General features: G+C 57.4%; 1 protein-coding gene across 1 annotated transcript in view; it reads right to left on the bottom strand.

The window, feature by feature from the left end:
- TSHZ3 (teashirt zinc finger homeobox 3) overlaps positions 1–4158 on the bottom strand; it is a 67750-nt gene extending 63592 nt beyond the window's left edge. The window contains exon 1 of the mRNA XM_042917909.1: positions 4119–4158. Coding sequence (XP_042773843.1) covers positions 4119–4158 — 40 coding nt within the window. The remainder of the gene's footprint in view (positions 1–4118) is intronic.
- Between the last annotated feature and the right edge of the window lie 9266 nt (positions 4159–13424).

Below are 13424 nucleotides of genomic sequence, written 5' to 3'. Positions count from 1 at the left end.
AAGGAGAAACGTGTGGCAAGCTTGAGAGCAAATATATTCCCAAGGCCGACGCCGAAATGCCCTTCTGAACGCTCCACGTGCCTCTGACAGAGAAGAGGAAATCTCTGTGGAGCCGCCCAATGTGTGGCCCAGAGTCAGGAAGGCCAGGGTGCACTAGTGACCAGCAGGTGCACTCCCTTTCAGGCATGCCCACGTCTCCTGGCAATGCAAACCCCCTCTGCCTTGCCACAAGCCCATCCTACCCCGGGGGACCCACAGCGATCTGTCACACTAGCCGAACCCAAGGGGTTCAAACCACTTTTGTACAAGTGAAGATACTCAAAGGTTTACCCTGTTGACGTGACCACCTAAGAACTCCTTGGAAGATTATTCTCTTTCAATGAATAAGATTCAAAACGGTCAGTGACGAGTTGTTGTTCCTTGAGGACCGGTTTTGTTTTGTTTTGTTTTGTTTGCAAGTTTCGGCAATTTTTTTAAATGATTTTACAGTCCCCCCCCCCCCCAGAAAATGGATATGAGTGGATAAAACGCTATCTGCTATGAAACACTGCTCCAATTTTTTTTTTCTGGTATCTTCAAAGAATACGTGGTTTAAAAAACGTGACGCACAGGCAAGAGTCACATTTTAAGCAAGGGACAATGGTCATTTCGCCCGAAGGACACTGGCCTCTGCAACCCTGTTCCTCTGAGGCAGCAACATCTGTCCAGCACAAACGTACGGCCCTTCGAAATTACACGCGTGGAGAAAGGACGCTCCTGCCCAGGTTTCTCTTCGGCAGGTGAAGAAATGTCTCTCTCCTTTTGAGAAAAGGCACTAAGCCATGCATGATTTCCGTTAAAAAAAGAAAGAAAGGAAAAGAAAAGAAAAGAAAATCCTCAAGCACAGAAATACGTCTTTTCAGGGATTCTTGGAGCCTGCTTTGGCCTTCTGGAGAGCAGTGGTACATTTGGCCTAGATATAAAGACTGTGTGCACCTGTGTGCGACGTCTGCACGCCTTACCCAGCTCTCAGCCCTTTGTGGTTGTTATTCTACCCCAGACCATTAAAAGGGCCCTAATTCCTATGACATGATTATCCAGGTACCAAAGCCCATTTGTCACCTGCAGCAGAAAATTGAGTTAATGCACAACTAAAGGCAGCCAGGACTGTGTAATATCAACTTGATTACATCAAACTAGCTGCAAACCTAATTCTGCTGGATGACACTGTGTCGAGCTTGTCATCTCCAATCATTAAAGCTGTCAGGGATCCATCAGGTTTACAGCTAATTAGGTGAACACTAATGAAGCTGGCAAAACAACTTTTCTTTTTTTATGGCTGAGCGGACCTTTCAGTTTGGAGGGGAAAAAAAATTCTCGAGTATTCTCAAGGTTGCTGGGGACTGGATTTCCAGTTACCAATCAGCAGACATCTTTCTTTTTCCCACTCTCTCTCTATCAGTGCAAAGCAATCAATTTGTCATCACTCCCAGGATGCCACAAAAGCAGGCATGAACCTTATAACTTGCAGCTGTGAGAAGTGAAAACGGGAGGGAAAAAAATGGGAAGTTTCTTGTCCAACCAACCAACAAACAAAAACCTCAGACAGCTCACTTATTGGCCTGTGCATACTTAGCTCAGGCCTCAGTGTGGAGGGTTCTTTCTTTCTCTCTCTCTGTCTCTCCCTCTCTTTTTTTTTTTTTATTCCTCCCCTCTTCCTAAATAAGTAGCCCTTCAGACATTCTCCACCCCCTCCTCCACACGTCCATTAGGCAGAAGCATTCTGATAAAGTAAATCCAAAACCAGGGTATGGGAAAGAAAGAAAGCACTCAGGCTGCCAACTTCTGATTGACCATTAAGCTATTGATGAATGTGCCTGTCAGGAGAGAGACAATTAAATCAAATATGAAACAAAGTCGTTTTGACGGGTCATTTTGATAGAGCAAAACCATTCTTCCATCTCCTATTAGCCGGGCAGTCAAGTTTTTATATAATGAATATTTCTTAACTGACCTGAGATTTCCTGGCTGGCTTTTGTAAAAGGTGCAGAAAGGTTAGGGAACAGGTTGCTTTAAGATAGATAGATAGATAGGTGGATAGATAGGTGGATAGATAGATAGATAGATGGATGGATAGATAAAATCAACAGGACCTTTCCTCCGCTAACATTTTTAGCAGGAAGTTATCAGAGAAGAGTCTCAGATTGGCAAGGTGGGGGAGAAAAAGGTGAAGCCACCGTAGAAAGAGTTCTAACCTAAATGTAAAGATGTAATCACATATGGTTCATTTGATTGAGGCACACAGATACCTTAAAATGTGCATCCAAAAAGGAAAGAAAAAAAATTCAAAGACTGGAAGAAGCCCAAGACACTCCTACTGCCCAACTTTGTGAAGGAGTCCTCCAAAGTTTTGGAGTTTATTTTGGGCAGATAAGCTCACTGCCTGAGCTTGGAATTTAAAGGAGAGGGTAGAATGGACAAGAAGCACCAGCCAGGAGGTGACCTGAGTGGCAGCACCCTCCCCATAACCACTGCTGGGATTTTCAAACTTTCTAAATTTGGGCAACACCGAGGACAGACAGCAAAACCTGCCGTACGTGCCCCAAACCAAGTCTCCTTTCTTCTAGGGTTTTCTTAAGGCAGGAACGAGAAAGTACATTTCTGGAAAAAAAAGGAGCGCGTTCCCTCTGCGTGACCCTGTGTAAGGAGACTCCAGGGTGCATCCAGGGTGGGCTCCACCAGCAGGGCCGGCTCCCATGATGGAAATGACCATCCCCGTCACCCCCAGGGCTACTACAGGCACTCAGGGGGCAGCACAGGTACAACGCCTTCATCCAAGTGGGGCGTCAGGCAATGCCCTGACCCTTCCCTCTGCTCTCTCTTCCTCCACTAAAAGAAAAGAGCAGAAAAGACACGAACCTCCACTTAACCCTCCGATTTCAGGCAGCATCTGAACCTCTGCACATCTGAGTGTTACTCATATCAAAATACATCCCGTCCACATGTGGTCCTCTCAGCAATCCGTCCCAAATCCCCGAACTTCCACTGACAGGGCCCTAGTGACGTCACAGAGCTTGGCCTCACCATTGGGAGTGATTTATTGATGTTTATTGGGAATGAATAGATCAAAGGCAGCAGCATGACGGGCGATCAATCAGTCATCAAATCAAGGGTGGCAAAGGGCCAGAAACCCTTCTTCCAGGCAACATACCCCCAACTGACATTATTGCAAAATAATGTTATGTGTGTGGGTTTTGTTTTGTTTTCAATGATGCTTTTTCCAGAAAAGAAAAAAAAAAAATCGGCTCAATCTTAACAGGAGTTGACATCCTGGCAAAAAAAAAAAAAAAAAAAAAAAAAAAGAGAAAGAAAGAAAGAAAAGAAAAGAAAAAGAAAACCGGGGGTTGGGGGGGGTGGGTGGGAGTAGACAGGCACGTCCCAGAACTAAGTGCTACGAGGAGGTGAGGGTGGGAGAAGCAGTGGAAGGAGGGGGTGGGGGTAAGGGAAAACAAACACGGATAGAGGAAACGCCAGCATCTAACAGTGACTTGACGGTCATCTGACAATACGGAGACCCAGCGCGCTCTGCCTTCCACCGCTTGCCCGCTTTGGGCCCAATAAATGAAGAATCAATCGGATTAGCAGTAAGGTGGCCGAAGGGACCCGCTCGCTCACTCGCCGGCTCTCTCTGGCTCGGCAGACACCGGGCTGTCCCCCCGCCGGCCGGCCGCGGGAGGACACGGAAGGTGTCCCAGGGAACTCAGGTGACCCCGCCCGCCCCCCACAGAAAGAGCCCGAAGAGGGCTCCTTCCCATCCCCTCCGCAGCCGGCGAGCTGAAGAGGCAGGGACCCAGGCGGGCTCAGTTAGCCCCCGAGCGCGCGCGGCTCGCGAAGTGGGTGCGAGCCGGGGCAGGGCGAGCGCGGCGGGGCGTCCGGGGGGCGCCCGGGACGCGAGGCGGGCGCACGCACCCAGAGAGCAGAGCAGCGAGCGAGCCTGGCGCCCCGGAGTTACTCTGCGCGGGTAGAGGAAGAGGGGCGAGGAGTGGGGCGAGGAGCCGGGTCGCCGCCGGCCGGAGGCGCACGGCAGCGAGAGGAAGAGGAGGAGGAGGAGAGGAGGAGGAAGGGGAAGCGGCTCGTACCTGCTGCGCGCCGGGGCGCCTGCTGCTTCCTCCTCGGCATGATGCTCCTCCGGCGACTGCCACTGCCGCCGCCGCCGCCGCCGCTGCCGGGCTGAGGAGAGGGAGGGAGGGGCGGCGGGCCCGCGGGGGGGCGAGGCGGGCCGGCTCTCAGCCTCCCCCCCGGAGAGCGGCCGCCCGCAGGATGCTGCTGCGCCCCGGCTCTCCGCGTCCCCCCCTCTCCGCGCTCCGCCGCGATCCCCGAACGTGCGGAGGGAAGAAGGAGGGCGGGCGAGGGAGGCGCGGGGAGGGAGGAGCGCGGGGGGAGGAGGAGGCAGAGGAGGAGGAGGTGGTGAAGGAGGAGGAGGAGGAGGACCGCGCTGCCGGCGGAATGGGAAGTTTGACAAATCGCTCCAGAGGCCCGAGGAGGAGGGGGCGGGGAGGAACGGCGGCCCTGCCCCCCCCCCCGCCCCGTCCCCAGACGAGGTGCGCGGGGTTCGGGGCCGGGGGGCGGGGAGAGGGGGGAGAAGGCGGGCAGAGGGGTGGGAGGAGGAGCGCGGGAGCGGCCCCGGCTGGTCCTGCCCCGGCCCCCGCCCCCGGGCAGGGGGTCACGGCATCCGGGGGGGGCGCTCAGCCGCCGCCGCGGCCCGGGGCTCAGCGGTCCAGTCTTCTGCCCGCGGCGCGGCTGGAGCGGCGGCGTCGGCAACAGGCAAGCTTAAAGGAAAAGGAGATGATCGTGTCACTCGCCCGCCCGCGGGGGCGCCGCGCCCCCGCTCCCGGCCCCGGGCCTGTCTAGGACCCCCGCCCCGTCCGGGGAGGGGGTGCCGCCCCTCCGCCCCCGCCCTATGCGCGCACGCAGGGGCGCGGCGCCGGCCCGGCCCAGCTCGTCCCGGGGCGCTCGCTACCCTCTCCCGCCCCTCTTCCCCACCCAGCCTCGCCCCCTGGCCGCCCCCGGCTGCCCCGCCCGTGCCGCACTCCTCTCCACCCGCCGCGTCCAAAGCCCCCAGCTTTCTCGCCGGGCCTGGGCCCGCACCCCCCGGGGATGCCGGGGCCCGCGGGCGGGCGCCGGCGCCCTCGAGGGAGGAGGCGGGCGCGGGCCGGAGTGGGTGGGGGCTGCTCCCAGACCCCGCGCCACCCGGGCTCCTCCCCCGGGACCCGCCGCAGCCACTTCCCCCAATTTTTTTTTTTCCCGGGCAAACTTTCCCGGGCCCGTCCCGGGGGTCGGCGGGGGAGGGGGGTGCCTCCAAGTTTCCTCCTCCGCACGGGAAGATCAAGGTCCTTCCGCCCCCCACCCCGCCCTTCGCCCCCTAGGCGCCGGGCCGCGCCCCCCACCCCAAGCGCTGGCAGATCCGAGGGCGGGACGGGGGGGTGGGGGGGTGGGTGGGGGCGGGGGAAGGAACTCGGGCTCCCAAGCCCATCCCCCGCCCCAGGGCGCCCCCCGAGAGGGGGCCACCGCGCCCAGCGCCCGGCTTGCCAGCAGTACGGGGCGAAAAGAATTGATTATTGATTGGGTGATTGGGGTCGCTGAGGCGCCGAGCGGGCCAGACCGGCGGGCCGCGGAGAGGAGGAGCTGGCAGGGCTGCGTTGGCGGTGGGGCGACGCGGGCTCACTTACGAGCGGCCGCGAGGGCGCGGGTGGGCCGGAGCTCATTGGGACGACCCCCGGGCGGCGGCGGCTGAGCGAGAGCCTGAGCCCGAGCGGCGCGGGCGGCGGCGCATCGATGCGCTGCGGGTTCGATTGCGTCTCCCTGGGCCAGCTCTTGGGCCGGGAATGGGGCGGCCGCGGCGGGTCTGGCTCCGGGCGCTGCCGGGCGGCGGTGGTGGGGGGTGCGGGGGCGGCCGCCAGGCCCAAGGTCCCCGAAGTGGCGCTGCTCCTGGGCGCGCCGCTTGGGGCCCGGAGGCTCCCCTGGGCCCCGCGTCCGATAGTCCCGGCGAGGGCCGGAGCCCCGCGCCCCTGGGACTGCCTGCCTAAGCGTTCCCGGAGCTGCAAACCCCGGCCTTCTTCCTTCCTTTTTTCCCTTCCTTCCTTCCTTCTTTCCTTCCTTCCTTTTTCTTAATGTTTCCTTTTCTTGTGTTTCTTTCTCCCTTTTCTTCTGCCCTCTCTTTTTTATCTTTTTCTTTGTGATTGTTTATGCAAGTTTGTTTTAAAAGTTCACCGGCATGCTTTCTTTTCTTTTAGACCAGGAGACCGTGATCTCACCCAGACGGTAAGATCAAAAGTCTCCGCTCGCCCCCAGCCTGCGGGCTTGGGCTCGGTCCAGACGCCTCCCTGAATGCAGATGTGCTGCTGCCGTCCTCCCGGGCTATAAAGCCGCCTCCAGCGCCTTCGCGCGCGCAGGAGCGCTCGGAGTTGCGGGGTGCGGACCCCGGGCGGTTGCGGGGAATCGGAGTCCGGCTGCGACTGGGCTCCCAGGCGGGCCTTGTGTGTGGCGAACTCGGGGGCGGGGGCGCGGCGAGCGGTTGGCGCCTGCGGCCGCGGAGGCTAAAACAACTGTCCCTCCAGGCCCGGGAGACTCGGCCGTGGGGCGTGAAACGCTTCTTGCGAACGAGGAAACGGTGAGTTGGCAGACGCCGCCCGCGGCCTCTCGGTTCTGGTCGCGGCGCTGGGAGCCTCTTGCCTGGAGGAGGGTAGGCGCCGCGCGAGGTCAGCTCCTGCCCACCCCTGGCTCACCTTCCCAGCACCGAGCGCCCTTTTGGGCGCGCCGGTAGTGATGGGTGCACAGCGCGGGGCGCCACGCACGGAAGGCTGAGAGTTTCGCCCTGGCTTGTGCTCCCCCTCCTCCTTTGCTTCCCAACGCTGCTCTCCAAACCTCTGTTCCCTCCTCCCCCTCCCCCTGCGGGCCACGGCCTGAGCTCCGGTCTCCGAGCCGCCCGAAGCCACCGCCCGATCGCTACCTCGCCCTCCCCCGCTCGGGCGCCGCGCGCGGTGCGATCCGCCCTAACATCTGTCCGTCCAACCATTGGCGCATCCATCAGTGTCACTGAGCTGCACATCGCAGCGACAACCCGTCACGCGCAACACGGGCTATGCGGAGTGCAGACTGCGACCGCGCTGCCTTGCCCGGACACTCAAACAGGGTTCTGGCCCGGCGTGGCACTGCCTGGAACCCTGATCTCTACAGTGTTCTTTTAACCATACGCACCGCCTTTAATACCAAGAACTCCAAACGGGACTAGTTTTGCAGGCCATGCTAGCAATGGGACAGATGGAGAGGGACACTGTCAACCTAGCCCTAACAATTCCAAGTTCTCTTTGCCCCTTCTCTGTGGACTGGGTGTGGCGTAGGAGAAAAGGCAGGGAGGCTTCCCCGATCTGCACCAAGCACAGTGTGTACTTGAATGCAGGGGCTTAAATGGGCTCCAGCTCGGCCGAATCTGGGGCACATCTTCTGGCCAGAAGGTCTAAAGCTAAAACTTTGCCAGGCCCCTACCTGGCTGCCGCCTGTGAGGAGCGAGAGAGGGGGAAGGAAACGCGGATCCCAGTGAAAACCAGGGACTCGATTTAAGGAGAAATGGTGTCAGGGTGGCAGTAGGTCTGTAATTCATATGTTATTTACAGAGTGAGAAAGGGCAAGGCCATATGTTTGAGAAGCCAGAGCTTTGCGGGTAGTTCGCGGGGCGCCATTCTCCAAGAATGCTGACCTCCCCCGTGGTTACCATTGCTTCTTGCTTTCCCCACCCGTACCTCGCACCCCGCTGTCCAGAGGGCAAATATCTTCATATAGGTGCCTGATCAGTTTGGCCAGGCCAAAGGGGCTGTCTGGTCCTCCCCCTAAGAAGTTCAGGGGAAGGGCGCACGGAAGACCTACTCCTTGGACATCTGCGGCGTGGCGGTCCCTGGCATTTTACCTGAGCGTATTCCTACTGCAAATATTTCTGCCCGGGTGTCTGGTGAGTTCTGCCCCACTCAAGAGTCGGCTACAGGAGCGGGTCAAAACCTGTGCTTGTCTTCGTTCCGCGATTCGCGAGGTAGAAGGGATACAGGAACCGCTTTCCGGCCAGCGCCGGGAGCCAAGGTCTGCGCGGCTCCGGAGGAGGCCGGAGACGGCCGCGGCGGCGCTCACAGGGGCTCCTTCCTGCGGGAAGGAGGGACCGCGCTCCAGGGTGCGGCCGAACCGCTTTCACGCTAGAGGAGGGCGGAAAAGCCGGCGCCCGGCGGAGGAGCTAGAATTCTGTAGAAGGTACCACCGTGTAGAAATCTTTCCACCTCACTTGGAAGAGTTGCGGACACCCCTGAAAAGTAACAACAGGCTTCCGCTCCCGCGCAGGCACCTGGTGACTTAGCCGAGTGAGAGCCACGCAAAAAGTGACCCCCAGCCCAGTGAGACGCTCCCAACTTTCCGAGGTGCTGCTTTTCTGGGCATTTTTAAGTCCCTAAACACAAAAGAAGGAAAAGCGGGCTGAGGGGCAGTGGTGAGACGTATGGAAATGCCCAATGGCAAACGCCCATGGGCGAAACTGATGGCTCCCATTGTGGCCAGGTGGCTCACCCAGCAGCGGGGTGGCAACGTGGATAAGTCCAGAAAATTCCAGGGGGCCATGAAGACAATTCATGACCCCCAAGATTGTGGCCTGGGCCCAGTGGAACCCTGGTCCTCCTCCCAGGCGGTGCCCTGAGCGTTCTGCAGTACAAATCCTCCCACATGCCAGTTTTTCAGGTCAGGGGTTAGAAATGTGATTCTAGCCTTCCAAGCCCTGAGACCTGCAGGCCCCAGTCCCTGGGCCTACTTGCGTGGGGTATGTCGTGCCACGGGGAGACTTGGCGCGCTTGACCAACCAGAGCCCCACCGGGGCGAGTTGGGGGGTGGGGGAGTTAAAGGCGGGCGAGGCTGAACAAGTGTGGTGGAGGGGCAAAGAGCTGGCCCCAAAACAGGATGCTCCAGGTAAGGAAGCTGTAGCAGGGATGCGGGGACGCAGCAGTCGGCCACCGCCGCCGCCGGGAGGCAGCCGAGGTTGTGTTCAAGGTGCAAATGAGGGCAGTGGGTGACAGTCCAGCCTGACCCGGTGGGGAAGGCGGAAGTATGTCCCCATTTGGCATGGCCACTGAGGAAAAAGGCTTCAGGAAAGAAGGTGTCCTTGAAGCTGCCAGTCCAAGACAGATAGCCAGGGTAGGCCAAGTTCCCAGGAACTTGGGAGCCTGAACCCAGGCCATGACCAGAGATTCTCTGTGCCCTGAGGGAGGAACTGGCCAGCTGGAGGGACAGGACACGCTGGGTAGAACACGCAGGGAGCCTGCACCCCATTTCATGGTGCGAAGGCTTCAGGCCCGGTGAAGGGCCCTTGGGGAGCCCACTGAAGGCCCAGCAAAGGTCATACCAAGTGCTTTTTTCCTACCTGCCTCCCCCTGGACCGCTGGCCTGGACCGGCTGCCCCCTTACACACTCCTCACACTACCGTCTGGGCTAGGCAAAGGAGGTACCCTACATGCAGAGAGGCTGACTGCCTCCACCTGCACACCTCGACCAGGAATTGGGCCCCAGGACCTCAGCCCCTCCCTCAGCGCTAGAAATCTGGACTCTGGGGCCAGGCCCTCACCAGGCGGTAAATTGTTTGCTGGAGGTGCATTTACAGAGGAGCGAAGTTTGTTTCTCTTTTTCCGGTAGCTTTGTTTTAAGGAACCAGATGTTTTGTCTGTAGATTCTCCCGAGAACTTTTATAGTTTTGACGTGAAATAAGCCTTTGCAAATCGGAGCGGTATATTAACACCACTTCTGTGGGGGCTTTCGGGGAGCTGCATTGGGAGGTGCCTGGATGTGAGATGGGGTAGAGTTATGGGATGGGGGTGCAGATCTCTCTTTGAAGAAAAGTGGGAGACCTCTCTCTCTCAAAGTCAAGATTTGGTGTTGGGGTATGAAGCACCTCCCCCAATACATGGGGTACCTGTATGCCCCCCACCTTTCCCCTCCCCGGGACTTTACTACTTTGTAAATTTCTCCTAGCTGAGCGCACAGAAGTCTGGCCCAATTTTGCCAACTTTTCACATGCCTGCCATTCCCGTAGGACCACTGGACTCAAAGGCAACAGGGCCTGTGGTCTTCCCAGGCCAACCTTGATACCCCTGGTCTTTTGGGGAGGAGGAGAGCAAGGGAGCCCCAGGCTGGCCCTGAGCTCCCAGCACAACTGGACAGAGAAAACTTTGGATGGAAGCTGACCTGACCAAGCCCCTTAGGAAGTCAGGGCTGGCAGGTCCTCCTCCTCAATGCCTCATTTTTATCAGCTGGAAATTTCCAGGCAGTTTATAAACGTGTTAAAGCAAAACCAAACCTATACACCTAACAGAGGGAGGGAGCATGGTAATCCGAGGGAAAGCAGATCTTACTACATACCCCTCTACTGGTTGGGTGATTCCTGGAGACCACTTTCTCCAGTTTTCTAAGACAGGCTGGGACCACACCCACCCCTCACCCCCTCCCCCCAAGCTTGCCTGTGTTCTTGGTCTTGGATCTCCAAATTTGGAGAGTCCAGTTTGGATCTTTCTTCTGTAATTATTTTTCAAGCTCACTCATTTACGGAACTTTGAGGAAAAAAAAAAAAAAACTTTTAAGAGACCGGAGATAGATTTAATAAAGAAAATGAGAAGTCTTTGTGTTTTGGTCTAAGGAGGTCAGGTACACAAGTAAGTCTAGCTCGGAGAGGCAATTACTGGCGAAATGCCCTTTGGTCAAATCCCACGCGCCTACTTTGACTTTTGCGGGGAATTTCCCGAATTACTCGCTGCTGCGTGGCATGGTTTTTCCCACTCTGGATGAAATGGGTTTTTGGAAACCTTTTGGGCAGAGCTTAGAAAAAAAGAAAAAAGAAAGAAAAAAAAAAAACAGAAACAAAAAACCACCCTGGAGACAGCTGCAGCCGTGTCGGGTCTCACCCCTGGCTGGGAGAGAGCAGCCCTTTGCTAGCTGGAAAGGAGAGGTGCTCAGCCCTTCCCGCGCCGATGCAAGAGTTGCCGGCACCAGCGGTGTGTCTGAATCAGTGCGTGGGCAGCCCAGTGCGAGGCTGTGTTCGGACTCCAGTGGAGGAACACTGGAGGAGGAAGAGGAGAAGGAGGTCTCAGATATCAACCCACCCGCTCTTCGCAGACCAGACAGCCCAGCTTTGCATGCCTGGTGACCTCATTAACTGGCCGGGGAATTTGCAAGATGAGGAAGAATCTCTTTTCCTTTTCTCTTCCTGTATCGCTCTTTTTTTCTGTCTTACACATTATGGTTTTGTGTTCGTCCCTGAATTTACAAACGGGAAAGACCGAGGGCAATTCTCGGTAGGACAGGTACAAGAGAGAGGGGCACTGGGCCGGGTCTTCGTTCTTTCTCATTTTCTGTTGCCTGAAGCTTGCGCGTATCACTGGTATGTCCGGAATAGGAGAGCGGGAGTTCTTTGGGACGAGGTGGTCGGAAGGGTCAGATTCTTTGTATGCAGGTAGTGCCTGACCTCAGAGGCTCTGAGCTCCCCAGATTTTCCTCCTCTGCAGAGAAGCTCTGAATCTTCCCAACGTCTTCCTCTTTCTGACACTTTTCTTTCCCATCTCTTTCCTCTTCTTTCTTCCTTCCTCCGCCTTTCTCCGGTTGCTTTTTGCGTTCTATCAGTCCCTCCCCAACCCCCACAAGGATCCGGAAAAATGATCTATTTCGGGTCTAGCAAGCGCTCACTCCAAAGAGGTCGAGTCCTCCTCTCTGTGGTAAGGCAGAGGCGGCCACTCCCCGCCCCCCCGTCGTGCGCAGCCCGCAAGGGAACAAGGTACTTTGTAGTCGCCGCAGCTTTTTAGGTGGGGGGCTGGGGAGGGGGGGAGGTCAGAAAGAGGTTGACACTTGGTTTAAAATAAAAGAACATGTTAAGAAGTTTCAAAGCTGCCAATAAAACCCTTTAAGTGGCTTGTGATTCAGTGCCTGGAGTTGCGGCGATGGCATTGGTAAATGACTCCAATGCCCAAAGAAAAATATTACAAATGCCGCTGTCTCGGCCACCAATCGGGCGCCGCTCTCCAGCGCGGGCGGTGGCTCCTCTCCGGCGCGGAGGGCACCCGCATTTGCATGATAAATTGACCAGACAGGCGGCAGCCAATGAAATATTCAAATGAGGCCAGGGGTGAGGGGTGGAGTCCCGGGGGCTCCCCGTGGAGCCCGCGGCGGGAATGCGCGGTACCACCTCTCTATCAGCGCCCTCTAGAGGTGGGATATCGGGGGCGGTCGCTCCAGCCCCAGGGACAGAGAGTCGGGAGTTGGGCCAGGGAGGTGGCGGCCTCAGGGTGCTCTCAGCGCTGGCCTCCAGGACTAGGTGCGCGGCCGTCTCCTCGCGCCTCTTGCACTTCTACTGTTGGGGGATTGTAGAGGCCGGTGGTGACCTCTGAAGAAGGGGTTTAAGAGGAGATCTGGCCCCTTCACCCCAACCCCTTCCCTAGGTTGTCCTAACACAGCTAAAGCTAAATAGTGTGCCTGCTCTATTGACATAGTTTCAAGACAAGACCTTTGCCCACTCAGGTCCACAATACCTTCCCCAACGTCCTGCAGTATTGAAATTCTGGAGCAGACAAACCCAACTTGCCCTGAACAGAGAACTGTGTGCCCACGCAGGCCCCAAAGTCCAGGCACCGGGACCTAGGACTGGTTTGGGGCACCTCCTGGGAAAACACGTCCTGGAGCAAGTGCCCAGACCATGAGGCAGGAGCTCCTATGAGTGTGCAAAGGCAGGCAAGGAAGGAGATGTGTACAGGCTACAGATGTCCAGCCAGGAGGGGTGTGGAAGTAAGTGTGCGTGCAAGTGCACACAGAAGGGACCAGCTCTGCCCTGGTGCTGACCTGCAGGAAAACAGGACTCGACAGGCACGAGGTGAGGCCAGCTTCCAGGCCTGGCTCCTTCTTGTGGCTCAAGACTTAGTGGGGGGCTTTGCACAGAATACTGGGCTGCCTTCTGCCAAGGACCAAGGGATATCTCTTGTCCCCTGAGCCTCTCTCCCCTCCCCCCAGCCCCATAGCCCCTCTTGTGCCCAGTACCCCAGGGCCTTGCCACCCCACCCCTGCAGCCTTATTTTTCAAGTACAGAGGTTTTAGAAGTTCACTTGTCTCTCCCCGGTGTGGACTAGTGGGGGGCTTTGCACAGAATACTGGGCTGCCTTCTGCCAAGGACCAAGGGATATCTCTTGTCCCCTGAGCCTCTCTCCCCTCCCCCCAGCCCCATAGCCCCTCTTGTGCCCAGTACCCCAGGGCCTTGCCACCCCACCCCTGCAGCCTTATTTTTCAAGTACAGAGGTTTTAGAAGTTCACTTGTCTCTCCCCGGTGTGGACTGGTGAGAAGGTTTTTCCTTCTCCATCTTTCCAGCAGTTAGAGTAGGGTCCCGGCC

This window comes from Panthera leo, chromosome E2 (assembly GCF_018350215.1).
Source record: "Panthera leo isolate Ple1 chromosome E2, P.leo_Ple1_pat1.1, whole genome shotgun sequence".
Classification (NCBI taxonomy): Eukaryota; Metazoa; Chordata; class Mammalia; order Carnivora; family Felidae; genus Panthera; species Panthera leo.
Note: the sequence above shows the minus strand (reverse complement) of the source record. Positions and strands in the feature narration are given on the sequence as shown.